Source organism: Accipiter gentilis, chromosome 25, assembly GCF_929443795.1.
Source record: "Accipiter gentilis chromosome 25, bAccGen1.1, whole genome shotgun sequence".
NCBI classification, from domain to species: domain Eukaryota; kingdom Metazoa; phylum Chordata; class Aves; order Accipitriformes; family Accipitridae; genus Astur; species Astur gentilis.
In genome coordinates, this window is record NC_064904.1 from 13,849,976 (window position 1) to 13,875,585 (window position 25,610).

Below are 25,610 nucleotides of genomic sequence, written 5' to 3' on the forward strand. Positions count from 1 at the left end.
TTGTGCTGTTACAGCCCTTCATGAAGATGTTGTCAAATGCATTCATGGCCCTTACTTAGTGGAGCTTGCATTAAGTGGAACTAAATTTAGCCCAGTACTTCTGTGTTGAAAGGTGCTGTATAGAAATGCAAAATTAATACATTAAAATTAAACAAGGCAAAGATCTAAAATACTAAAGTTACCCCACTATATTCAGTTCAGTGCTCTCTGTATTCAGATATGTTTGCCAGCCAGCCTTTCCATATAAATTGATTTAAATATAGAAACCTTGGCATCATTATTCCAAAAGAGAGGACCCAATCTTTCTTCCAATTATAGCTAATGAAGCAATCTCACTGACTGTAAGGAGAACCACATGCAGGTGTTAGCTATAAAGTCAAAAATTCAAAGTTTTCAAGTCACCTTATTCTGCAAGGTTCTACTCCTAAACAGCATATAGAGCATCAATAGCTTCTAAGTAGAGAGCAACAATAGACAGACAGGCTAGTATATGGTTAAGTATTTTATAAAATGTAATAGCTCAGTAAATTTACTTTTAAAGAGGGTTTTAGTTAACAAATGCCTTTCCTTGACATGTTCATATCCATATAACTCATGTTTTTCCCTGACACATTGATACCCATATAAATCATGTCTGTATTCAAGATAATAATAAATTAGTGCCCTTTTATAAAATATTCAAAAATGAAAAATTCATATAAAGTGTGACTAACCTTCTCAACAAGAGCTCTTTTGAAAAATAAACTACTGGTGTGTCTGTGCATATAAAGTTTATATTTTGGTGTATTATTAATTTACATGAACCGCGTGCTTTGATGTCTGAATTGAACAGCCTTTTACTGCAACTGTTTCCTTTAATGTAAAATGGGTGGCATAATTCTCATCGCTAATTGCAACCTTACGATAATATTCTGCAGAGTCCTGCTAACCTCATTTACAATAGCGTAAGAAGCCTAGACCAGCTGCTAATAGATGTGTGCTAAGCTTTTTCTGTTTTTTTTTTACCATAAATAGAAATGAACACAATCTAAATCTTAAAGTGCAAGTCCTTGGGCATTTGGGGAGAGTTTGGATCTAGACCCAAACTTTGAATTTCCAGGCCATACCCAGTTGCCGCAGCAGAGGTTCCCTGCTTTTACGGCTGATTTGTTTTGCTTTCAGAAATGTGACTTCAGCAATGGAGCAATATGAACCAATAAGTAAAACACACGCTGCCCTCTTCCCGCTTTAGCTGTGATAGCATCGTTAGCACAGGAGGAATTGTGTACTCTCGCCTGCCCTCTTTTGATCTTTTCTATAACTTGTCCGGCCTTATGTTTCTGGTGTTAGACACGCAGAGATGGAGAGCAGCCTCCTGACTGTTAGCTCTAACCTTGTGGGTTTAAACAGTTTTCTCTTTTCAAAAAGGGCTACGTCGTGATCCATTTAGCTGTATTTAGTTTACCACTTGCAGTACGGACAAAAGGAGGTTAAACCCTGCCTTCTTATTAGAAGAGCTGCAAAGAGCATCTGGAAATAGGGCTCGAGGAGATGGTTGAAGGTGGCTTAAATGCAGTCCATACGCCATAGGGACACTTCTAAAACATTTGTCAGAGTGTCTTACACGCCGTATTTTTGGCTGTGATGGGAAGGGAGAGACAAGGTGAGAGCACACGTAGGATGTCCGCAGCGAAGGTGGAAGAGAAGGGCTTGTTCCCCAGACCCTCCAGCCGACAGCCTGCCCTGCTGCTCCGGGCTCACCCGCAGCCCGGCACGGTCGAGTTACAGCAGCTTCGCCAGCTGCCAGTCCCCCGCGCTGCCCCAACGCCTTGGACACGTATTCTCGGCTCACCCGGCTATGAGACACACGTGTCCTACCTTAAAGCTGAGGCAGAGGTCCGAGATAGCACGTTCCCACCTCCCAGGGGTGGTAAGAGCAGGCACAGCAAGGGTTTGAAAGCTCAGCTGGCAGTTTCCTGCGGCTTCAGAAATTTTCATCTATTTTATCTGATGGCTAAGCCCTTGCCTGTTGTCCGTACCGCAGTTATACTGCTTTACCAGAGCGGTGGCACCGTCTGGCAGGAAAGGCAGATGACTGCCTTACACACATACACAAAGCTCACACAAATTCTGCCTTTTTGCCATTTAATTCCATGTTTTTATTTTCTTGCAAGGATGGCATGTATTTTTCATTCATACTGCAGTGCTACACTTTAAGCAATAAAATGACATCTTTACTGATAATTACTTTCATTTCACAGGGTTTGGGACATGGAGAGAGCCACCAGGGACTTGGTGTCTTCTTTTGGGGGCAGGTAACTTAAACTACCTTTAATTCTGTTTCCCACTGTGCAAGGTGGAGTGGTGACCACTACTCCACCTACCTTGAAGTCCTTGTGAAGCTCACTTGAAGAATGAAGAAGTGAGATCCTTGTAATTAGGGAGCTAGAAAGATGCTAATCATTATGATTCAGTGTTCTTTCAAATGCTGCTTGAAGTGGAGACTTGAGTTTTTAAAAATACTTTTATGCTAATGCTTTATTTGATTTTTTTTCCTAGAGATTTGTTAAGTGTCAAGTGCTATGACTTACAGCTGAAGCACAACAATTCTAATGGAGTGTCTGACCTTTCAACAACCTCACTGAACAGCACCAACGAAATTTCCAGGCAAGCTAATTAATACACTGGTACAGCACCAGTCGGTGTACCTCTAGCAGCTTAACTCTCAGCCAAGAGGATTAAATCCTCCTGCCCTCCCCACACCCACATCTCACTAACAATAATGGATTTGGGACCTAATCAGGCATTAAAAGAGAGGATTAGTGAGCTGCAAACCGCAGCAATTGCAACTCAGTTTACAGTGCATGCAGGGGACTGGCAAAAATTACAAGGCATGCTTTCAGTAAATTAATGTCTATGTATCTGAAAAACCCATGTGGGCAGCAGAGACTGTTGGACTTACACTCAATGTACGTGTATCACAATTATGAATGATCAGCAGAAAAAGCGACACAGAACAGTAGCTTAATGGGAAATGACAATAGAGGAAGAAGCAGGTACATGCGGGTGACTGTGAAGCACCGAATACAATTCAACTGTGGTACCACACGCTACTGCCATACATTTAAACAATCACCTTTTCGAAGATGTGGGATATGTAGCATCCTTCTACAAGCTCTAGCAGGTCCCGGGAGTGTAAGGCCCACTTTTACCTGTGTTCAGAAAGGGTACTGTAAGGAGAAGATATGCTCCTAGTTTTTCTGCTTTGACTACACTTAGGGCAAGGAGAGATTTAAGTAGAAGAGAACAGCAGTAAGAGAAGCAGGGCTTGGAGGTTTCAGGGCTCGAGAGATGTGTAATTGTCTGCCTTGAGGATCCTTTCCTTGGCTGGGTGGATCGTGAGAAGCAAGATCTTTAGATGGCCATGGGCTATGCCTACAGTAGCAAATAATTTGGTGCGATAAGACTGTCTCTCTGAGGCTGGACTCGCGCGTCAATCACCAGAAGGTGCTGAACTCCCTCCTCCTCCGGCTCCTGCCACAGGCCTGCCTGCAGGACGTGTGTGCAGCAGCTTGGCCGCTCTGGAGGGAGACACTGATGTGGGGCCATGGCACCTCTCCAGAGCCTTTGTTTCCACGTAGCCAGTCTGGCATCTGGAATAGCTGTCAGCCCTGCTGAACGAATGAAGGAGCCGTGCTACCATTTGTTTTACACATGTATTACAATGTTTGTTGCACGGCTGTGAGGTGAAGTCATCCATACTGGGTCAGGACTGGGTATGCAGTTTCCGATCGTTGTTGATAGTTTCATGAAGCTCCTGCGTGAATGATTGCTCCTGTGGCTCACAGCCCCTGTGGAATTGCTTTTAGAGGTGTGCCAGCTCTCCTGGGCAGTCTGGTGATATTCATCCCTTCCTTGCAGATCCGAGCCCAAAGCTGTAATTCTGTCAGAAGCTTCGTCCCCGCTGCCAGGCAACATGTATAGAAAAGCAGACACTTACTGTGTTGGAAACAGGAGTACGCATAAAGGGGTGCTGATGCCAGCTATAGTGGGGAGGAGGTAAAAAAGGTACTTTACAGTATTACTTCGAGGGGATCTTCTGTGGGATCCAAGAATAGGAACCTTGGAGCCATGTCAAAGCACTGTCATTTCTCCAGGTTCTCCACCATGGTGACAGAGTCCCTGTGAGCAGCTGCTGCCATGTTGCGCTCACATAGCAGGCACATGTCTGCCATGCTCTCAATGAGGTGTAATGGGACTTTAAGAGGATCGCCTTTATTCTCCTGAAATCTGTGGGCTATTGCTTGCCAGTGCTTTCATATCATGAGCACTCATGATGTTAGCAACCTCCTCCTTCTGCCAGCAAATTATTCTGCTACCCAGGAAACCTCTGTCCCTCTCATGGAATAACAAGCACTACTACTTCCATAAGGCGCCCAAGTCGCAACTCTCTGAGTTTTCAGGAGGCTAAAGGCAGGAGAGAACAGTTGGCAAATGGATAGTAAGAAAAAAATCTGACAAATGAAATGAGGGGTTCAGCATGTGGGATTGACAACAGAAGGGAAAGCAGCTGAAGACAGGAAAGGATTTCAGACTACAAGTGTCAGTGGATGATGGAGTGGTGGCAACGAGCTGAAGGCTGGCAGATACTGGCAAATAGGAAGGTGCCTATGGTACTTGGCCCTTTACATGTAGCACAAGAACCACTTCAGGATCTTGTGGGAGCTCTGAATAGTTTGTCTTCTTTTGGCACATGTGCTATGTAACATGCTGGAGGATCTTGAAGTAGTGCAGCCCACATATGGATTTGGAAGACGATGTTTCCACTTCCATGAAATGCCAGAGTGGAACGGCATTCCACTGCCTTTCCCCAGAAGACACCTAGTTTGTGCTCCTCAAAACCACTCCATGTGGTGGTATGTTCCCCCTGCCCAGCCCCAACCTTACCTTTATTTCCCATAACCCTGCTCAAGCAATAACCACCAGTGGCAGTCGTAATGGATGTGTCTGGTCGTGATGGCTGCATCTGGCTCAAAGTGGACTTGGGGGAAGCAGATAACAACACAATAGCCAAGGGCTAATTTGAGCAATGCGCCCACCTAACCACAGTGCTGGTTAAGGTCCAAGTCAAGCCAAGTTTGGAAGAAGCTAACATCTGTAGTCAGTACGCAAACATGACTGTGAGTCAATCATCTTACTCCGTAAATAGTGGACAGCCCACGGCCTATTGAGCTCTCCTGCACAGCAGCAGGCTGCACGCCAGGATCTCCCCTTGAGTAGGAACGTCTCTCAAGGTTACACCTGCTGCAGAGATCCCTTACTCCTCGAGCTTGAGAGATTCCTTACCACAATAGATTCTTGGTAAGTGATTAATAGCATGCTAAACTTTGAAATCTTAGCTAAGTGATAATAAAGGATAGATTGAGCATATATAATCCTTCAGACATAAACCGTTCACCAAGTCTGGGACTAGGAGTGCATCCAGCCACACCTAGACACCCCTCTGAGAAGGAGTTCAGAATGCAAGGGGGTCCTTTCTGAACCTCATGACTCAATGGAAGGGTCTCCCTGACAGTTTGGTCTGGCCCTGTCCTCTATGCAGTAAATAATCAAGTGTACCTTGCCATTGAATCTTGCTAAACCACTGTCACATTTAATATCAAACTTTGTTAAACACTTTTATGTCAACAAACATATTGTAGCTTCTCTCTTAGGAGTGAAGTGCGTCACTCCATCAGCAACACTCTGAGAACCAGACTAGCCATAGAAGCAAATGTGAGCTTTGCTTTGAAACCACACCACTGGGCTAGACAAAAGCACTAAAGGCAGCCACTGAACCCAGGGCACACACATCTCTTGCACATCTAGCTTTTTTGAGAGGTGAATTACAGCTCCCTTATCTTCCACACCTGAGAGAAGAAGAGAAGGACCTAAAGTATATCTTACGTCTCCTGGCAAAGGGTGTTGCCTTTTTTATGGGTAGGTCTTTTTACACTGACAGCCTGTCAGTGAAGGGGTCCTGTGACATGGCTTTTCTGTGGTCAGCACGTAAAGCAGGTGGTCCAACACGTTTTTAGTGTAGCGTGTAGAAGGGATGAATTACTTCCCCTGCTCAAGAGAACTAACAGTGGTGGTGTGTGCACGAAAGAGAGACAAGGGCGAGCTGCCATCTGCTGTTGGAAACGTTCTGGTTCATCTTTTAGCCCAGGCACCGCTTACTGCTGCAGGTGACTCATGAATGCCAGTGACTCCCATCCCACTGTTTTAGCACACAGAGCAATATTTCTCAGGAGGTCCAGGAAATCCGCACCCATCGTGCCCTGGGGAGAAGTAAAGTTTGCCCTGAAGTGCTGCTGTTGTCGTTTCTAACTTAGGAAAAAGACGATGGATTTTCCTGACCTTTCAGACCAACCATACCAACAGCAAAGTAAAGCTGGAAGGTATGGCAAAAACCACTGTGCCTCCAGGAGGAAGTTTAATGGAATAATCAACGACATTTTCAAATTTAAGCCATAGCTAGTCAATTAAGTCAGTGTTTAGACCTGATATCTACAATGGTTTGAGTTGGGTTGGGTTTTTTTCCCAAAAGCTGAGCGCTCTCTATTACAATGGAAATGAAAGAATTACTGATGCCCTACACTTCTAAAGTCTGGATACTTATGGTGAGAAAAAAATTATTAATCATTGACTGAAAAGACAGCTCATTTAATGAAAATTTGCTTTGAGTCAATCAAAATTATTTATCAACTTCTGAAAACATGTTTACTCTTACTTTCTAAATGACATTTTAAGCCAGTTTAGCCAAATGTAACTTAGTCTTTTTTACAAGAAGAGACACCCAAATATTTAATACCAATTAAAGAAAACATTTCAGTCATTTAAGTTAATCTTGTTTAATGCTTCAATTAAAAAAAAAAGCATTGAAAATTCTGCATACAAAGGTACTCCTTGTCTGCATTTTTTTCCAGTAGAGAAAATGAAGAAAAAAGCCATCCATATCACCCTAGTCATCTACAGGGGAACCACACAATTCAATAATTCAGGACCAGATCTTTCACAAACAAATAAAAACTCATATTACAGCAGTATGGTGCTGATTTGCTCTGCAAGTAAATACTTTTCAGTTATTCTGTTGAGTTTTTTTTATTGCAAATTGGTATTTTTTCGAAGGACAAAATGAAAAAAACCAGTAAATATAGAGTATGTGTATTAAACTCAATTTTCCAGCAAGAATGATGGCAGGGGCAGCAATAGCAGCTGCAGATGAGCATTCAGTCAATTCAGTTGTTTGCATTAGTCAATTTTTGAGTAGTGAGGTTCTGCTCTAGTAGATACATACATTTAAGGGTCTAAATATAAGCTTATAGTCCCTATTTGAAGCTGTTGGCATATTTACCTTTTAAATAAAGACTGTGTTATTTTTTAAAAATAAAAGGGATAGTTCAAAAAGAAATTATTGATTTAATACAGTAATTATGGGATAAGAGCCAAGGCCTGGTATATGTCAGACAAAATCCTAAGACTTATCCCCCAAACAGAAAACATGACTTTTGTCCCCAATATACTTTAGAGGGGAAAACCCTTAGTCCAACTGTGGTAATGCTTTTAACTTAAACTAGTCAGTTTATAAGAGGGTGTCATTTAAAACACAAATTAGAGATCTCATCAGCAGCTGTCACACTCACACTCAGCTGGGCTGAATCAAGAGAAATAAATTCAGAGAAGGACAGGTGAAAACCAATTTGCAGGGTGGCTGTACCTCATGCTGACTCCTTTTGATTTGAAAACCTGCCCAAAACACACCAGTGCATATTTTTCTTGGGGTGATTCTGTGGGTTTCCATCTGCGTTTGCCTGAGAGCGGAGGCAGCAGGATGTACAACCAGCAGATGGTGCAGCTGATTGCTTCCTCTGCAGGGGCTCAGGGTTAGCAACTGGTTTTCCCAAGGTGGGTTATAAGGTGTGCTGGAGAGAGAAATTAAACAACATCGTTATATCGCAAGTCCTTAATTACTGATGTTACTCTGGGAAGAAGGCACTACAGTTTCTTCTGTTCCTACACTGAGGTTTCTAAGGTCTGCGGCAGCTTCTGATGCTTACTGGTTCTCCCACTGCTCCGCTCGCACTACTGCCAAGACAGCTTGAACTTGGCAGGGCAGAGGCAGGTTTCCAAAATCCACACACCCCTTCCCCCCCCGGATGCAAAACGTTGTATGGAAAGGAGCATCTCAGCCTTTGTGCAGTCTGTTTGTAGCCTTTTCCTTTGAGAAGACAAAGGTGAAAATGTAAAGCTGTGCAGTCTCGGTAGCTGAAAAAATGCTGAGCTCCCGTCGAAACTGAAAAGAGAGCTGGAACCCCTGAGGTCCCTGCAGCACAAACTTACTGCAGCACAAACTTAGTGCACCGCAGGATGATGACGCTATCCCAACAAGTGTCAGACGCTTTGGGGCTGAATCACTGTCTCGCTGAGCTGGGCGGATATCCTCAGAGCTGCAGGCTGCCACAGGATGGCCACGGAGGGTAAGAAACTGCTCCAGAGCAGAAAGAAAACAAATTAAAAAAATCTTTCAGAGGCTTGCCAATAAAGTTTCTTTGGCTCTGTGTCTGGGCATCATTCCCAAATTCAGCCTCTCGCCCTCAGATAAAGCACTACAGCCTGGAATGAGAGTCAGATGCGTGGGAAGGGAGTGCACGTATCTGTGCCTGGGCTGGAAAACATATGTACCGTAATGCCTAGAAAAACCTTTTTACTTTGGGCCTTGCTCCCGAAAACCTTTTACATTGCTTCTACAACTGTCCCCTGTTGCCTGGGACTGCCCAGATGTTTAACCCAGCCCCAAGGACAGAGAGACTGAGGAGTTTCCTTTGCGCTCTTCCCTCTGCCACCCAGATGTGGGAGCACCCAGCCTTGGGCGCGACACCTCCAGCCCACAGCTCTGCTCCTCAGGAGGGGGGCGAGAAGAGATGGTCGCCTCAGGCCGTGGGGTGACCCCTCCACAGCAACAGGACTCACAGCTTCTGGCTTTATCTGACACATCGAGCGGATCAAGTCCCAGCCTCAGCAGGGAGGGGGGACAACCAAATACCTTGGGGGGCAAAGGAGGGAGAGGAAGAGAAGATCCTGGGAGATTGTCGCTGGCCTATTCCTACCATTTCATCCTGAGGTTCTATGACTGCGTGGATTGATTGTTACTTTTTTTTAAGCCCGTATCCCGGAATTTGGTAACTGTGTAAGGATTTTAGCTGTTCTCAAATTAAAAGCAAACACGAACCGCCACCATCAAACCGCATGTCCTCAGCCTGCCAGATCGCAGAAAGACGCTGGAAAAACTGCGGACAAGCTTTCTCTTCCACCTCACGACTTTAAAATCAACCTCTTCCCGGAGGGCGGCAGTTGACTTCTGGCTGGAGGACGCCAGGGCGCGTTTAACCCAGGGGAGCCGCAGGTGAAGACCGGAACGCCCGAAGCCCAGGAGCAAGGTCGGAGAACCGGAGAAGCCTTCGCCAGGGCCACAGCCCGGCTCGCCGGCGGGAAGGCTGAGGAGGAACCGGGGCAACTCTGCCCCTTGCCGCTCCCCTGGGCGGGGCGGAGGCCTGACAGGAGGCGCAGGCGATGCCTGACAGGACCAGGCCTGACAGCGGGAAGCCGGCGGAGGCCGGCCGGGCCCGCGGCGGATCGTTCCCGCCGCCACGCCTGGGCGCCGACCCTGACCGACGGGGTCTGGGGGCGCCCGGTAACGGCCCGCAGGCCCCGCCCCGGCACACCTCGGCCCCGCCCCTCGCCGGTAACGGCCCGGCCCCCCTCCCCCCCCCCCCCCGCCGGCACACCTCGGCCCCACCCCTGGCGACCTGCCGGCTCGGCTCGGCTCGGCTCGGCCCGGGGCGCTCGCCGGGCGGCGGCGGCGGGGCCCTGGATCGGCGGTAAGGCTGTTTCCTCACGGGTGGCGGGGCCCCGAGCTGCCCTAAGGGCCAGCTGTGTGTGTGTGTCGTGTCCCGTCCCGTCCCTCCCTCCGCCCCGTCAGCTGAGGCACGGCCGCGGCCCTCCGCTCCCCAGGGGCTGGCCTGCCTCCTCCTCCTCCTCCTCCTCCCCCTCCTCCTCCCCGGGGGCGCGGCTCCCCGCGGTGCCCGCTCACGGCCGGGGGCACGGGGTGGCCGGTGGGAAAGGCGGGCGGAGGAGCCGCCTCCCTCCCTCCAGCGCCGGCGGGTCGGGGACGGCCCCCCCCCCCCCCCCCCCTCACCGCTGCCGCCCCCCCGGGGCTTCCCCGAGCCCCGCTCCGCCGTGCCCCCCTCTCCTGGGTGTCCCCGTCCGCCCCCCCCCCCCCCCCCGAGCCCCGCGGCGGGGCGGGCGGGGGTCCGTGGCCGGCCGGTGCTGTGCCGCCTTCCAGCTGAATTGGGGCCGGGGGGAGGGGGGGGGAACCCCGAGGTTTGTTCTGTCTGTTAAGCACAGAAAGCACCGACCGGCGGCCGGTCTTTCAGCTTGTCCGTCGGAAAAACGCTCGAGGAGATGGGATTAATCTAAAATGATAAACGCAGCATTGCCTGCGTAATTTACAGGTGCCGAACTGGACTTGCTAAGTCTGGCTTAATCGCTGAAATAGTTGGAAACACCGTATCTTTCGCAGGATTAAACGGTCGGTGCCCCCGTTGCTGCAAGTCACGTTCACCTCTCTGGTAATCATTCGGACAGGGAAAGCCCAAGCGAGCAAAAAGAGTGCTGTTTGACTGTGTGCGAGTTGGATGAAGTAGTCATAGAAAATATTAAATAAGTGCTGGATGTTGTCTATAATTATTTTGGTTTGTCTCCCATATACTCAATCAGTACTCAATATCCAACAGCTGCTGTTCAGTATTTGCTGAATGTTGTTGCCTCAGTTAATGGCCTGCTTGTGGTGTGGGCAGATAGTTAAAGTGTAAATTTTAAATAATTTTGCCTACAGCGATTTTTAGTTGTATAATGCTGGAATGTGTTTATTCTAATTGAGCATTCTTTCTCCTACCTTATCAGCTATCTTTCTTTATTCCTATACAGCCCTTATCACAGAAGTATTTATTTAGAATTCTTTCTTTGCAGGCTAATACCCTACACAGAAAGCGAGACAATAACATGCACATGCTGATTACTGGAGGAGACGCTGAAGGTCATCCTGTTTTGATTCAGCAGTATTATCATTCTTTGGGGGTGAAATGAAGAATTTGAATCTGGTTTGGAAATATTCAGATTTCTAATGCAACTGAACTTCAGTAGCCTTTTTTTGCAGTTCAGATTCCAACAAATGAATTTTTCTTAAAGATGCAGAACCTATCACTAGCAGAAAGTCTTACTAAGGCAGACAAATTATACCAGATGTCTCTAAAAGACCTAGCAGATGAAGTGGGTAGTATGTCTCTCTATGAAGGTGACTGTAACTTGAATGAAAGGACAAATAATGAAGAAATTATTAATCTTGAAGTAATGCAGCAAAGCTTCCCTGTAGTGACTAGCAAAGGGAGAAGTTGTGAGGGGTTTTCTGAGAGCAGTTATAGTCCCTCAGAACCCAGCGGTTCCTGGGGTGATTTTGAAGGCTTCGAGGAGTCCTTAGACAAATCGGAGAGATTCAGTCATAATCTTGAAGTTTTGCTGAAGTCAACAAAAACCTCTAGAGTTGATACAGACTTAAGCAGCGGACATTGTAGCACTTCTGTTGGTGGCTTTTGTTCTGAGCCATCTCTACACTGTGGGATACTGGACACTTCGAGCTCTCTAAATGAGGTATGTATTAATGGTAAATCAAAGACCGGAAATGTTTGTGTTTCTGCTTCCTACATCTCAAGATTTATATCTGAATGTCTCTTCGATAGAGGATAATGCTGTATAGGGAGAGAAACCATCAAGCTACTTTGCAGCTAACTCAAGTGGAACAAAAGCAACTTCTTTACAGTGTTTAGCAAATACTTAAGTTATCCTGCTGGAGAGCTTTAAAGAATGATGTGCTACTTTGCTTCTAGACGCTAGGAATAAGCAAGCACGTAGAAACGATGAACCTTGCCCTGAAGCACATGCAATTTAAAAGCTAGGCAAGAATGAGCATAGTAAACAAAAAATCGGGAAGGTGGGTAACAAAACCAGGGTGGACAAAAATTCTGAGTTGCCTGCAATCTTACTGAAGTAAAATTGACTTAAAAATTGGCAAAAACAATAACTTTTGTTAAGTAATATACTGCCTGAATAATCCAACAATCTTTCTGGAATTTTAGACTGATGGTGGGTAGAAGTTAATGACAAAGTGAATAGAAATAATTTACTATCATCCATTTTTTTAGCATGGGATGTTACATTCTCTCATACAGTGTTGGAACTGATAATGTGAATAAATAATATAATGCATTCTTATTAGCACAAAAAAAAGGTTTAAGGGTTATACCTTGTTGCAATGAATGTGTTTCCACGTTTACCAAACATGCATCACCAAAGTGAAGCAAAGTAACAAAAGGAAAATAAGAATGTACAAATGCAAAACAGAACACTCATTCTTACTACTTTTTTTCAAATGTTTTAATTTAGGATAAAAGAGAGCAATCTACTAAGACTTCCATGGGGTTAATCAGTAGCAGTAATAGCTTACTGCTTGTAGTCTGTTAGATGGGGTTTAGTATGCATAGGGAACTGAGGGTTTTCTGGAGACAGGCTTTCTTGCCCTTGCCTGGGAACTTCACCTGCTGCAGAGGTGTTACTAGGAAAAGCACAAAGATGCACGTGGGATAAGCTGTCCAGCACTGATAAAAGTGGAGATCACAAGATACCTGGTTATTGGTATCCATAAACAGAGAATTTAAATTGTTCGTAATGCTGGAAATTGGGGACAAGAAGTCTTAGGTTGAAAAAAGGGAGTATGTAATGACTGGAGCTGAAATAGAATATAGCAGAATGTTTGGTTTCTTTCCAAAAGCAGGAGATCTTAATCTTACTGAAGCTTTTGCTTTATTTTTGCATTTATCAAAGGCAATGGGAAATGTCCAGTACAAGCTAAAGAAGTTAACCATGCCTAGGGTTTCAAGTTGTCTTTTCCTGTCTCAGGGTAGAGAAACAGCTGCAGAGCTGTTGGAGATTTCTTTGGGTGTAGAATATTTGGGTAGCTGTCCTTCGTCCCTGTGCTTTTTGTATTGTTTGTTTGGGATCATAAACTCTTCAGGTTGGGGCTCTGTCTTCTGCATGGTCATTAGAAAAAAGTCCAGGTAGGTTGGAAGGGACCTCTAGAGATCATCTGAGGTCAGAGGTCTGACCTTCAATATCTAATGCTTCAGTTAATTAAAGGATGTCAGTCTGGAGCAGAATCATGTTTTTTAAGATTAAAACAATCACTAATTAATTTCCTTGCAGTAGCTGGGTATTTTGCCTACATGATTGAATAACTTTGAGGATTTTTCATGTGTTCTTTAAACACAGGCCTTTGTGAGGGGGTCTAGTGCACTTGCTTAAGCACTGGAGTATTCTGATATAATAGGATATAGAGGATTTCGTCAAAAAGCATGAATGCGAAATTTGTGCATTCATATCTTTATAATTAGTACAAAGCTAGAAGGTAAATGGAAATGTACCCAAATTTTGTTTTAGAAACAGCCACTGAAGTAGACAGTAATGTTATTAAAAAAATTTCTTGCATTTTTCATCTGGCTTGGCTAAACTGTAAGCTAGTGACTTGTATGAATGTTGGAGCAATGTCACAGACTCTAAGAAGATACTATAAATGAGGCAAACCTGTGCTTCCCTTGATTCACACTTCTGTGGCTGTAATTTCCCTCCCACCCCAAGGCCAAGAGCAGCTGCCTGACTTTTGCTTAGCTCCTGTCACATTTAGGTTTTGGTACTTACTTGAAAGGTTTTTTTTCCTTGATGATGACTCTCCATGTATGCTTTAGCAAGTGTGCTTTCACAGACTTCTGCTTCTCTGACATCTTGCTCCTCCATATAGTATCCCTGTTGTAAGTTACGTCTACTGAAATAGTTTACAAATTGATTTAAAGTATTATGACACTTTGGGCAAGATTCAAAGGATTTTACCTAAGGAGTCTTTGAATGTCCCAGCAGTTGCCCTTCAGGATAGGCAGTTTAGCAAGGCCTTACTTGAGGAGGGAGCAGCGTGGGGCACAAATTCTATTTCTAGAAGTATGCTTAGAAGTACAGACACCTTCTACCAGCTCTGTTGATTTTGCCCACTCATCATTAGATTAAATCCGTACTCTCAGTATTTGCTGCACTTGTCTGAGTTCAGTACAATGAAACTGGAAATATCTCAATTTATTTCAGCTGTTTGAATTACAATTAAATGAAACTGTCAAAATACAGACCGTTTTTCAGATTAAATGGTTGATTGCTAGGCAAAGAAAACAAACTGACTGGTTTCGTTCTTTAGTTTTCACACAACATTGCTGCTCCCGGATTGCAGTCCCTCTGCAGGGTGTTGAAGTCAGTTAGTTGCTTTGATTTAGAAAATTGCAGTGATTCCTTCTTTGAAGGAATAAAAGGACAAAGCTTGTGGACCAGATGGCATGATAACATCCCTTTAGGATAGGATGTAAATTATGCACATTTTTTCTTGTACATGTATTTCTTAGTCTTCAGATAACCCTGTTACTTCCAGTAGGCCTGTTTGGATCACTCATGTGGCTATGTTCAGTCCTCCAAATTTCCTCCTCATCAGTGCTGGAGGAGGAACAAGTATATAAATCTGGCTCTGATTTTTAATCAGATAGGCTGGAAAAAAGTTTGGTGTAAATGCAAGGATATACAGACATACTCACCCGAGCTTTTATGCAGACTTACACAGTGCAAGTATTTATTGGTGACTATAGCATTTAGTAGTTATGTTACATTTGGCTGAATTAGGTGTGTTTGAATACTAAGTTAGCAACACAAGCTTTTGAACTGATGTATCAATTTTGACCTGGACTGAATTAGCTGAGCAGAAGGAGGAGTCCTGAGTACTAATGGGCACACCAGTCTATAACTTAGTAGCTGGGAAGCATGAGACTAAAGTTCATCAGAAACTCTGGGTCTCTTCCTTCTCCTCCTCTAATTCTAGGTAAGTACTCAAAACAGTGAACTATGGGCTCAGTCCCTCTATGCCATTAATAATAATACAAATTTTAAAAACAATCAATAATACAATTGTCAGAAACATTGTAGTCTTTGGACTAGGTCATTCATGAAATGTGGGGGGATGGCCTGTACAATGTATGTAATAAAACTCTGTTTTTTCTAGGCAAACCACAGCTATGAGGATATATTTAAGTTGGGCTTTCCAGAAGTCTTTGTATCACAGTCCAGAGAGAGCATAAGAAGCTTAGATCAAGTACTTGATACAAATAATGAAGATGTTGGGATTCCTGAACTTATGAAGAATCAACTTTGGTAATGAGTTTAGATCAACAGTTAAAAAAAATAAATTATGAAGCTCCTCAGCAATTACACTGTTTATTTCATAATTTAAAAATCAGTGGTACTTGCAGGTGAACTTAAAAGCTTTTTAATCACTATGCTCTTCAGCATGTAGATCTTACCAATTTTGTATTGTGTTGTTAGAGGAAATGGATTGTGTTTTAGCCATTGGAAAACAAGGAAGGGAATATATCAAAATTACAAATTCCTGCTTAGGGTTTTCCTGCTGTTGCTGTACCTCCTTATGACTAAGCCTCTGGAATTCCAGAACACCCAACAGGCAGCCTGTTCTTCCTGTTTGCTTGTCCTTTCTTTACAACACATCCGACTTATTTCTCCATCATCTGAGGCAGAAGCATTGCTGCTGCTTCTACTGACAAACCACTTGCTTTTTTGGGGGTGGTTTGTTATTTTTTTCCTCCCTCCCCAGTTTTCCCAGGTGGTAACTTCTTATGTTTAACCAGATGTGCTTCAGAATCTGCAGTGCATCTGGCTTCTTTCCTGGGGTTATGTTAATAGCAATTAGTATCATTAACTTAGCTTTCTCTTAAGACAGCTGGAACACTTTTAGATTTGTTACATGTTTTTGAAGGATCAGCAGCTTCTGAGCAGTATCGTTACTGAACAGGATTGTGGTTATTTTTGCATACATCTGAGGCTTTGAATCTAGAAAGCTGGGTCAGACCGTACTTTGGAAATGTCGTAAGAATCACAAGAAATGTAAGTTAAAATGTGGGCATCCTTTTGGCCAGTTCCTTGTATATGCATTATATTTTAATCAGCCTGAAACTTCTGGAGAAATATGATATATATGTAAAAGGGACTGCAATATTATAGCAGAGTACCGACTACAGACAAGAAAGCCTTGATCTACTGTGGTGAGTAACAAAGATCAACGATAATTGCATCCTGTACTAAGTGAAAAGCAACTGGATTTATATAAGATGAATGCAATATAAGAACCAAAAGTATTATGTAGAGGGAACTCTTTTAATTCTCATTGTTTCAGTAGCGTGTGCCTTTGGCTTGTTTTGTAGTACGTACATGTCCAGAGCAGATGCAGGTCACCCACCTGAGCAGCAGGCTGCTGCAGTGGAGAAGCATGACTGATAGGAAGGAGAAAGGTTTGAGGGACAGAAAATGCAAAGTGCAGAATTAATAGGGCTGAACTCTACCCACATTTCACAGAAGCAATTGAATAATACAAGTTGTTGGCATAAACCCATCTCTGAAATATGTTTCTAATGCGCTTCTTATCTGAGAAGCCCAAACATAGTTATGTTGACTTACTGTTTCTGTTAATTGTCATGCAATCTTATTAGTACATTGGGTTGATAGTTTGAAGGAAGGTAAAAAAAGAGCTTTAAGATAAGTTGCTTTTTAGATCAAGGTAGGCTAGTACATGACTCTATGTAGTGAAAATAACTTGGTTATGTATGTTCACTGGACACTTTGTACACCTTACAACCTCAAATGGTGTTTTCTTTCCTAGCATCGATTCTGGAAATATATGGAGAACACTCAGAGACTTTGGTAATACCCCCAGCTTAAGACATCCCTGGAGTAAATCTCATTGCCAAGAAAACCTCTTGAGTGTTCTTGGAATAGATGCAAATCAAAAGGTAATTGAACAACGGTTTCCTAGTATGCCAGCATAAACACTTAGTTATTAATCTGATTTTCTGTGAGTTACACATGCAGATGCATGAGGAACTAGATCTGGGTGAGTCATACATATTTTTTTACAGACAGCCTTTTAAAATGATAGTCTACTGTTTTCTCATCATTATGGGTAAGTAACTATGAAATTGTGCAGGATCAAATTTTGATCATCTTTACATTGAATTCTCCACTACGTAGCGCCCTGTTGTTAGGTGGTACATTCAGGTTTAGTATGGGTGTAGAATTAGCTTTCAGATATGTGTGCAGTAAGATGGTTTTCTCTTTTGCTCAGAGTATGAGAAAATTGTTAGCCTCTAATATCTTTCCATTAAGTGAAAATCAGATTTGAATCAGAGAGGCTGTTAAAGTAATTACTGGATGTTTTTACTGTGTACAAACTGAAAGTGTGTTCCACTTCCCTTTTCCTCAGATTATTCTATCTGGTTTTGCAAGGCTTGAGGAAGAGTACATTTTAATTTAAATTGAGACCAAACCAACAGCATTGAAAGATCTCAAAAAGAAATATCTCTGTTTAATCTCTTGTTTTGAGAAGATAAAGGTATCACAAAGAGTTTAGTATTCAACCTGGTTATTTAGTTGGGATGATTTAGTCTCATGTGGTTTTCAGAATTAACTGTTCCAATTGATAATTTGACTGCTGAAGCATGGGGGGGTACTGTGTTCTGTTTTGATTTTATGGACATATTTGACCTTTCATGCAAGTTATGTACAAACAGAACAACAGTGCTGAAGGTATAGGACCTATTCTGCACTTGAAAGTCACTTTTATAGAAGTGTCATTTAACAGGAGAGAATGGGAGACATGTCTCCAACATAGTCAAACTCCCCTTCTGTTCCTTTTGCCCATAGATACATCAGCATTAAATCAGTGCCCAGGCAGCTTAAACTTCTGTTATTACTTCTGTTACTGGAAAATTGTATTGCTTTTAACAATACTGATGAAGATGTATTTCTCAGCTATTTTCTGGTGTAGCTTAAGGCTAATTTTAATTGGAAATAGCTTTTTTATCAATTTAAGTCACAACTAGATTCATGTGTGTAGAACTTGTTTGGGCATAAAATTGTTTTAATGCAGGGGGGGCATATGATAAATCAAAGTACAGCTTCAGAAAGTAAAATTTAGTGGTTATTCTTATTTGAGGGAAACATCTCTTTAGGTTATATGCTTTGAGATCACATAGAATTTGTAAAGAAAAATGTAAATTATGTTTTATTAGGATTTTTCGGAGACCCTGGATGGCATTTTTGAGGAATCAGATGCTAAAGATAACGACGACTTTGGATTTGATGGATTCAGTATTAATAACTGCAGAGCACTGATCCAGACCAAGGTAAGAATTGCTCTGAAAGCAAGCACTTCAGAGAACCACAGAGTGTATTTTACGTATTCCTCTGTGCTGTAGCCAGCTGTTCTAGTGTATGTCCTAATGTAATTGTTTAGTTCTGATAAAATTGTTTAGGTGTGGAGTTGTTTTTTGCTCTTGAAACCTGACAGCTTTAGAAAAGGTACAATATAATGTACAAAATGTAAAGCAACATAATATGGGGGATACTGAAACAGGTTATTCATTATGTAAGCTGGACTTTAGGCCAAATTACTTATTGGTTGAGAGAGAGCAGCGATATATAAAAAGTAGTCAGGATGCTTTGATGACAAAGGAAGATAAGTGTGTCTATAGAAGGATCAACATGTTGATCACTGATGACTGTAACTTGCTCCTAAAATATATGGTAAGGGAGACGTTAGAAGCTCGTAAAGAAGAATTTGCATTCAGACTTGCATTTCAGATATTCAGAATGATTCAGATTTGGTTTGTTCACTTGAGGAAAAAACAGAAGCTACTTAAGGAGGAAGGCAGAATTGATGTTATAATTACAAGGATTTGAGAACATCAGTTTTTAAGCTGTGTTATAAAATATGTAGATAAATGAAACTGAAATTTTTTGTAGTTAGTGCGTTTACATCTTTGGTTAAACAGGCTTTAATAAGCTCTGTTTCTTTCTTTCTAAAGCAATGCAAGTTGGAAGGAAAATTCTGTCATTCCCCGTTGCTTTAAAAAAAATCAGTCATGTTCTGTTTTTAACAATTTTGGATGAATATTCTTAACCCAAGGTCGTTTCCTCAGTGGAGAATAAACTTGAGCAACTGTTGTTGCTGTGGAGGTGCAGCACAGCAGGTTTGAGGCACACTTTCATTGCTCTGTTTTATTCTGTTTACTGCATTGGACAATGAAGATGTATAACCATTCTGGGAACCTTGTGCATAAGAGATGTTAGGCTAGAGAATTCAGAAATAAAACCAGAAGAGACTGTCCCGCTTATTCCTTCATAATTCAGTTCTGCTTGCTTCAATGAGTACGTGAGGGTGGGATCACAGTAGCTTATACATACTTGGAAATGTATAAAATACAGAGACAGGGTTTAGGCAAAGGAGAAGTGATTCAAGGTAGATGAAGAAGGAGTGGAAGTAAAAAGAATCATGATACAAAGTTAAGGTAAATGGACAATATTTTTCTGGAGTAGCCTCTGAAGGGAAAGAACAAGCCCTGCAGCTTGGTGTCTCAAAGTAAAGCTCATTAGGAAACGGATGTTGCCATTTCTAATTTTAAGTAAGTTAAATCATATAATGGGATGTTTTCCATTTATCTTCCTAGTTACGTCCTTTTTTTCTTATGCTAATTTTATTTTTATGAAAACTGTATAAAAATTAGATTGAAATATGCAAAGTGATTAACTTACTGTAGGATGGAAAAAATTAACTTAGTTGTTTTTCTCTCTCTCTTTTTTTTTTTTTTTTTTTTTTTTTTTTTACTCAGCTTTCTGTATCACCCGATTCCAGACATGGTCATCTTTTCACCCGTAACCTCTTTTTGAAAACCACATCGTCAAATGGAAACATGCAATATATAACAATCCCAAGGAAGAAGCACATTTTTGCTACACACAACCTAAAAATGAAATTTTTCAGTAGTGATGTTTGTTGAATCAAATGCACTTTTTAGTCCTTTCTTTTTTCTTTTCTTTTTTTTTTTTTCCTTTTTGAACTGAATGCTGTTTACCTTCATTTTGTTACTGGCTTGGTACTATAAGGCTACATATGGTCTCTAAGAAAGTGACATGTTACCGGATATGAGGTACCTAAAGCCACACTATTAGAAGATATTTATCCTATTTAGTTGTGAAGTCAAAGGTGTAATTTTGTCCCACTCAGTTTTGCTGCAGGGTCATCTCTTACAGTATCCAGCTGCAATCACACTTTAAAGATACTCTGGTGGACTGTTTTCCTGAACTACTGACCTTTCAGGCCTTAATGCTGCTTTGATCAAAAACCTCATTTCCCTGCCAAAAATCTAAACACACCTCAGGGTGTGTTGTAAAGTGTGCCTTGTCACCATCTCTCCTCATATTTGGTCTTGTTTGGATTAGCTGAGGTCTGCTACTTTGCTACTGCTGAACATAGAGAGGAGCCTTCTACATCTGGTGGCTTTCACTGGGGTTTAGGAAAATAAAACTCTTAACTCCTGTCTGATAAAGTCTACTGTGGTGATATGGGTAGAGTCAGTGAAACGTTTTCTTCCGGCATTGGTTTTTAACTGAAATAACTCGCCTCTCTGAAGCTGACTTTAACAGGATGTTTTGGATTCATTCAGCTACCAAACACTTATACCACGCATAACCATGCTCGTTAGAGCTTAACAGTGGTGTAGTTTAGGACAATGCTGTAAATTGCTGCCCTTTTAAAACTTTAGAGTAACTATTGACTATGTTGCCCATCTTCTGGCATGCTTGAGTGCCAGAGGGAATGCACTTCACTATCGTTCATATAATCTGTGGTATTGCCTCGCCAACTCCAACAGCTTTATTTATTCATTGGTATGCAAGTTACTAATCTATTTACTGCTTTGGCCATTCTCAGTATGAGAATTTTATATGGCTTTTTATTTTAAAGAGTTGCTAAGTACTGCAACTGGTATTTTATGTGTTAAAAGCAGGGAACAAACTTGGATATTCCAAAACTAAGTCAGTTAATTATTTAATGATGTGCCTATTCTGTTCTTAGAATTAAAAATACTGTAAAGCACTGGCAGACTCCAACCCTTAATCTAGTAAACTGTTCAGCAGTGAAATTACAATTGCTGTAATAACTTGCAACTTTAGTAATGTTTATGATACCTCAGTGCTATTAGCATAGGATGAACTGTGTACTGGTAACTCAGTAAATTGTAATGGGCCATTTGGAAAAGTGCTATTTGGAAGTGGCTCAGCAGCTTCCCTGGCCCTAGAGGGAGTTCTGCTGTGCCAGACTGAAAAATCCGTGTGGATACATGAGCAGGGTTAACTGTTTCACTTAACACTGGATTTGAATTAATTTTCACTTTCCCTTGTAAGTCTTTCAGAGCACTTAAAACCATGTATTAAATAGGTTGTAGTCACAAACTCACGAAATAGTAAATTGCCAGTAAATGATGAATGGATAGTTGAGGTTGGTAATAAACATTACTGAAATCAAGGGTAAGAATAAAGTAATATTTTTAAGTTTTCAGACAAGCAGGGCCCTGCAGAGGGGCTTGAGGGGACAATTTGTAGCAGGTATAGCACTGACTGATGCAGCAGACCCCAGAGGCCTGCTTTTCTTCTGGGCTTTCATGTTTGTCTTTACTTTTGTTAACACTGGACGAATGTGTTGAAGAATGTTTTGCACTCTTACCCCAGGAGAAGGGTGACTTTATCATCTTTCTCTCATAGTAGCAGGTTTTACAGCCCTGTCCAAGGTACCAAATGGGGAAAAAACAGTTTCAGCCCTTTCTAATTCAGTATGTGTGGGCAGGGGGAACAAACAAAAAACTATCTGGGGTTCCAAAGGTGATGGTCGTCTTTTTCTGGACAGATGCTTTGGGCCACCTGAGCCCATACTACCTGTAAAGTCTGGCTGCACAAGACAACTGAGAGACTTTTTGACTCCTGTCTTCAGTCCAAGATCAGCAAGTTCATCTCTTCAGAGAAAAAGACTAGCAGATATGAAAGTACAAAGTAATTAAATTCAGCTTCAAGGTTGTGGGGTCCTGGCAGCCTGCCAGCCCTCATCGGAATGTGGACACAATCTGTCTATTTGGGGGTACTCACAAAGAAAATTGCACTCTGTTTCTCTTAACTGACAAAAGAGCACACTCGGGGAGACAGAACAAATTTTAGCAGACCATTTTCAGGCATATTGCACTGTATAAAGTTGCCTTGCCTCCTGCGGCTATCCTGGGAAACGAGGGGTGCCGGAAACCCCTCTGGTGTGTTTTGCACAAATACTGGCTCTTCATTTCCGTCAGTCATTTCCTCGTTCCTGCCTTCCCCAGCACCCAGCCAAGCATGCCAACAACTGCTGCGCACCCACTCTCCGACTGCGTGGCTGCACGGAGGAGTAGTAGGTGTTTATTCTGTGAAAATGGTGCAGGCAGAAAATAAAACTTTGTATCTCAGTACTTTTTAAGGTACAAATTTCATCATTTCTCATCTTAGGGGTGAGCTCTTGGCTATGAAAGACTGAGTTTTGATGAACTAAACGTGTTACTGTACTCTGTGTTTGCAGAAAGCAAATACCATCAATTTTTGACATTTGCTTAGGATTTTGAAAAGGTGAAAACTAAAGCAAGGTAAGAGTTTTAGACAGCAGATCTAGGCAGAAGTACATTTTTCTTCCACTGAGATTAGAAGGAAAATATACCCACAGAACAAAGTTTTTAAAAATTCAAATCAGCAATGTAATTACTGAAATGTTTCCTTTGTAGAAGGAACACTGTAAACAGCTTTGCAAAAGAACAACTACATTGTGAAAGACTGAAAATATTTCAATGTATACTCTGTTCAAAGGTGTAACAAAGTTTTAGGGAGCTTATTTCAACAACCCTTAAAATTGAGCAGAGTGGGAAGGCAAAGTTTTGGGAAGTTGTTTTAGAAACGGCTATTGCTAGTATTTGTAGACTTACAAGTCCAAATAATATGTAGAATTTGATTAACAAAAAAAAAGGGGGGGAGGGAACAGACACACATTCCAGACCCTAGGATGATTTCTAAGTATACCATAAGCCCACCATTGGCTGGACATATGCAGAAGACTTGGAGTAAAAAACTAACAAATCTTTTAAAAGCTTAAAAGTGCTTTTCAAAGTGCAGGGTCATTACAGGATTTAAAACCACTCTAATCTTTTTAACGGTGAAGATCAGTTTTAATAGTTGTCCCATTTTTTAACAGGAGGACTTCCTAGGGTACTCCTATTCCAGTTAAGATGGCAGAGGGAATTTGGCCAAAAATGAGCTGCACTCAAATCAACTGTTAAACCCCAAACTTCCCCATGGATCCGAGTTTAACTTGCCAGATCCACTCTGGAGGATTCAAAAGAAACAAACCACGCACCCAGCCAGCAGACGCACAGGCTCTCTTCAGTCACATCTAGCAGAAGTTCTCCATTCCCCCTCCTGAAATACAGATAAGAACCTCCAAAGCTGTCATCCCACAGCACAGCCCGGGTGCCAAAGCACAGCCAGCCCAGCGTAGTGCTCGGCTGGGATAAATGGGTCCTAATGAGGGAAAAATGTATGGAATGAAGTTGCAACATTTTTTTCTCTTTCAATCAAGGCAAGATGCCTGTGAATGCTGAGCAAATACTTAAATGCCAAAAATCTTCCAGCTTCCCTGAACATCTGCTTTAGTAATACATACTTTTATAGACACACTTTGGCATCCTAACAGCTTAACTCTTCACTTCTCATATTGTTTTTTAATAGCTCAAAATCAGTTTCGCAACTAATTATAACTCGTCTTCCGCACAGAACTAATCAATAGTTTATTTTCTTTAGTGTATTTTACTCTTGCCTGACCTGGAAAGTTAGTCTTTTTAAGTCTCCCTTCCAGTATACAGGATACTGCGCTAGACAGAGCACTCTGGGTTGTACCTGCACCTCCGCAGCTAGCCACATTTTAAACCAGCATTGCACTGAGCTGTGCTGCTCAGCACACTTCTAAGTTCAGATCTTTCAGTGTGGCTGAAATTGATGAAAGTACATGAAACCCTACACCACCTTTAAAGAGTCTCAACATGACCTGAAAGCAATACTTCAAAAATATTTCTTTGAAAGACTAAACTGCAGCATACCTTCACAAGGCAGCATTTTCTGTTGCTGAGCCTCAAGACCCATCAGTACAAGAGCAGGTCTACTGCAGTATCAGTGGTGTCCTGCTCAGTAATGCAGACAGTCACAGGGCCAACACCACAGTGGTAACCACCTCACAGTCAAAGCCAGATTCCTGTGAAGAAGTTACTTCTAGACCTATGCTTTTCACACTGTGGTCAGCAGGCTCCAGGACAAAAGGCAGGACAAATTCCTCATCTGTAAGTAGCAGCCAATGCAGTCTCCTCAATAAAATGAAGTTCACTGCAGAAAAGTCAGGATGTCATTTTAGAGGTCCACAACAGGAAGAGGTTGGAAACCTTTAAACCGAAGTCACTGGTGTAATTTGGATTAGCACAGACTAGCAAACAACCCTCCACTCGCACTGAGTGGCAGTATTTTTGTCCCAGACTGAGAAGTATGCAAGTCTGAAGTGTCAACAGTATGTGCATCAAGGACACTCGTATCTGACACTTGCTTTAAAGCGTGACAACCCCTGAAGCAACACAAAGAACTGCGTGGGCCTGGAAGACTACGAAGGGCAGTTGAGACAAAATCCAGAGGACAGCAAAATGCTAACATATGTCACCTGTTCATAACAGGAATCCCCCCACCCCACCAGCTGGAAAAAATGCTCTGTGGGGACAGGACATGCACATAAAAGGGATGCAACATTGTAGAAAAGGCTAGTCAAAACTTAAGAGCTAACACAGCTTAAACATTAATAATGGCTAGAGTGGACAAAGCTACCAGCTTAAATATTAATAGCTAAAGCAGACAAAGCCTATAGATTGTGGTATATGAACTGTAAGAACCATATTGCAACAGGCCAGATAGTTAACTACAGAATTGGCCAAAACAACCTGGGAGGAAGTGATATGGTGTAAGATGACCGCATAGAAACCGCTTAGGAACAAAACAGCAAACAAGTCAAACCAATACAAAGCAAAACCCCAGACCTTAATATTACTATTGGTCCGAATTATTGTGTGAGAGGGGCAGGGAGCTTTGACTGTAAGGGTATAATTGCCCAGGGATTTCTTTTTTCTGGGTCCCTCTCCGGAGGCACCCGGCTCAAGCTGTAGCACTATTAATAAAAAGTACTTTCATAAAGGAATCTATTGTTCAGCTTACATGGAAACCTCGAGTCAAACCCTGTTATGGTGGCATGTGTAACTTCCGTAACAGCAAAGATGTGTAAGGTATTTACAGTATTAAGTATTACAAGTATTGGGGGGGGGGGGGGGGGAAGGTACAAAAGCAGCAACCTAGGGAAAATGTTACAGCTTCGTGAGCAAAAGACCAAATGAAGGGTGGCAAGGTACCATGGGTTTTTGTTTTGTTTTTAAACAGTCAAATACTGAAGGCTTCAA

General features: G+C 42.3%; 2 protein-coding genes across 5 annotated transcripts; one reads left to right on the plus strand and one right to left on the minus strand.

The window, feature by feature from the left end:
* Window positions 1-6,818: 6,818 nt before the first annotated feature.
* Window positions 6,819-10,657, minus strand: LOC126050445 (uncharacterized). The gene is made up of 3 exons (XM_049828310.1): window positions 10,587-10,657; window positions 9,251-9,743; window positions 6,819-8,506 (listed from the first exon to the last, which is right to left on the minus strand). The coding sequence occupies exons 1-3, from the start codon at window positions 10,655-10,657 to the stop codon at window positions 8,207-8,209; spliced, it is 864 nt and encodes a 287-aa protein (XP_049684267.1). The 3' UTR covers window positions 6,819-8,206.
* CLBA1 (clathrin binding box of aftiphilin containing 1) lies at window positions 9,813-25,421 on the plus strand. Of its 4 annotated transcripts, none has more exons than XR_007509586.1 (7): window positions 9,813-9,899; window positions 11,050-11,727; window positions 15,218-15,366; window positions 16,886-17,015; window positions 18,294-18,407; window positions 19,893-22,559; window positions 22,658-25,421. XR_007509586.1 is itself a non-coding variant. In XM_049828559.1 (7 exons), exons 3-7 carry the CDS (start codon window positions 11,269-11,271, stop codon window positions 20,058-20,060), a joined length of 1,020 nt encoding a protein of 339 aa, XP_049684516.1. In that variant the 5' UTR covers window positions 9,813-9,899; window positions 10,533-10,649; window positions 11,050-11,268; the 3' UTR covers window positions 20,061-25,421. The 4 variants fall into 4 exon arrangements, 3 of the variants coding, with proteins under 3 accessions (XP_049684516.1, XP_049684517.1, XP_049684514.1); XM_049828559.1 differs by adding an exon at window positions 10,533-10,649 and having other exon boundaries at window positions 19,893-25,421; XM_049828560.1 differs by adding an exon at window positions 10,533-10,609 and having other exon boundaries at window positions 19,893-25,421.
* Window positions 25,422-25,610: the final 189 nt, after the last annotated feature.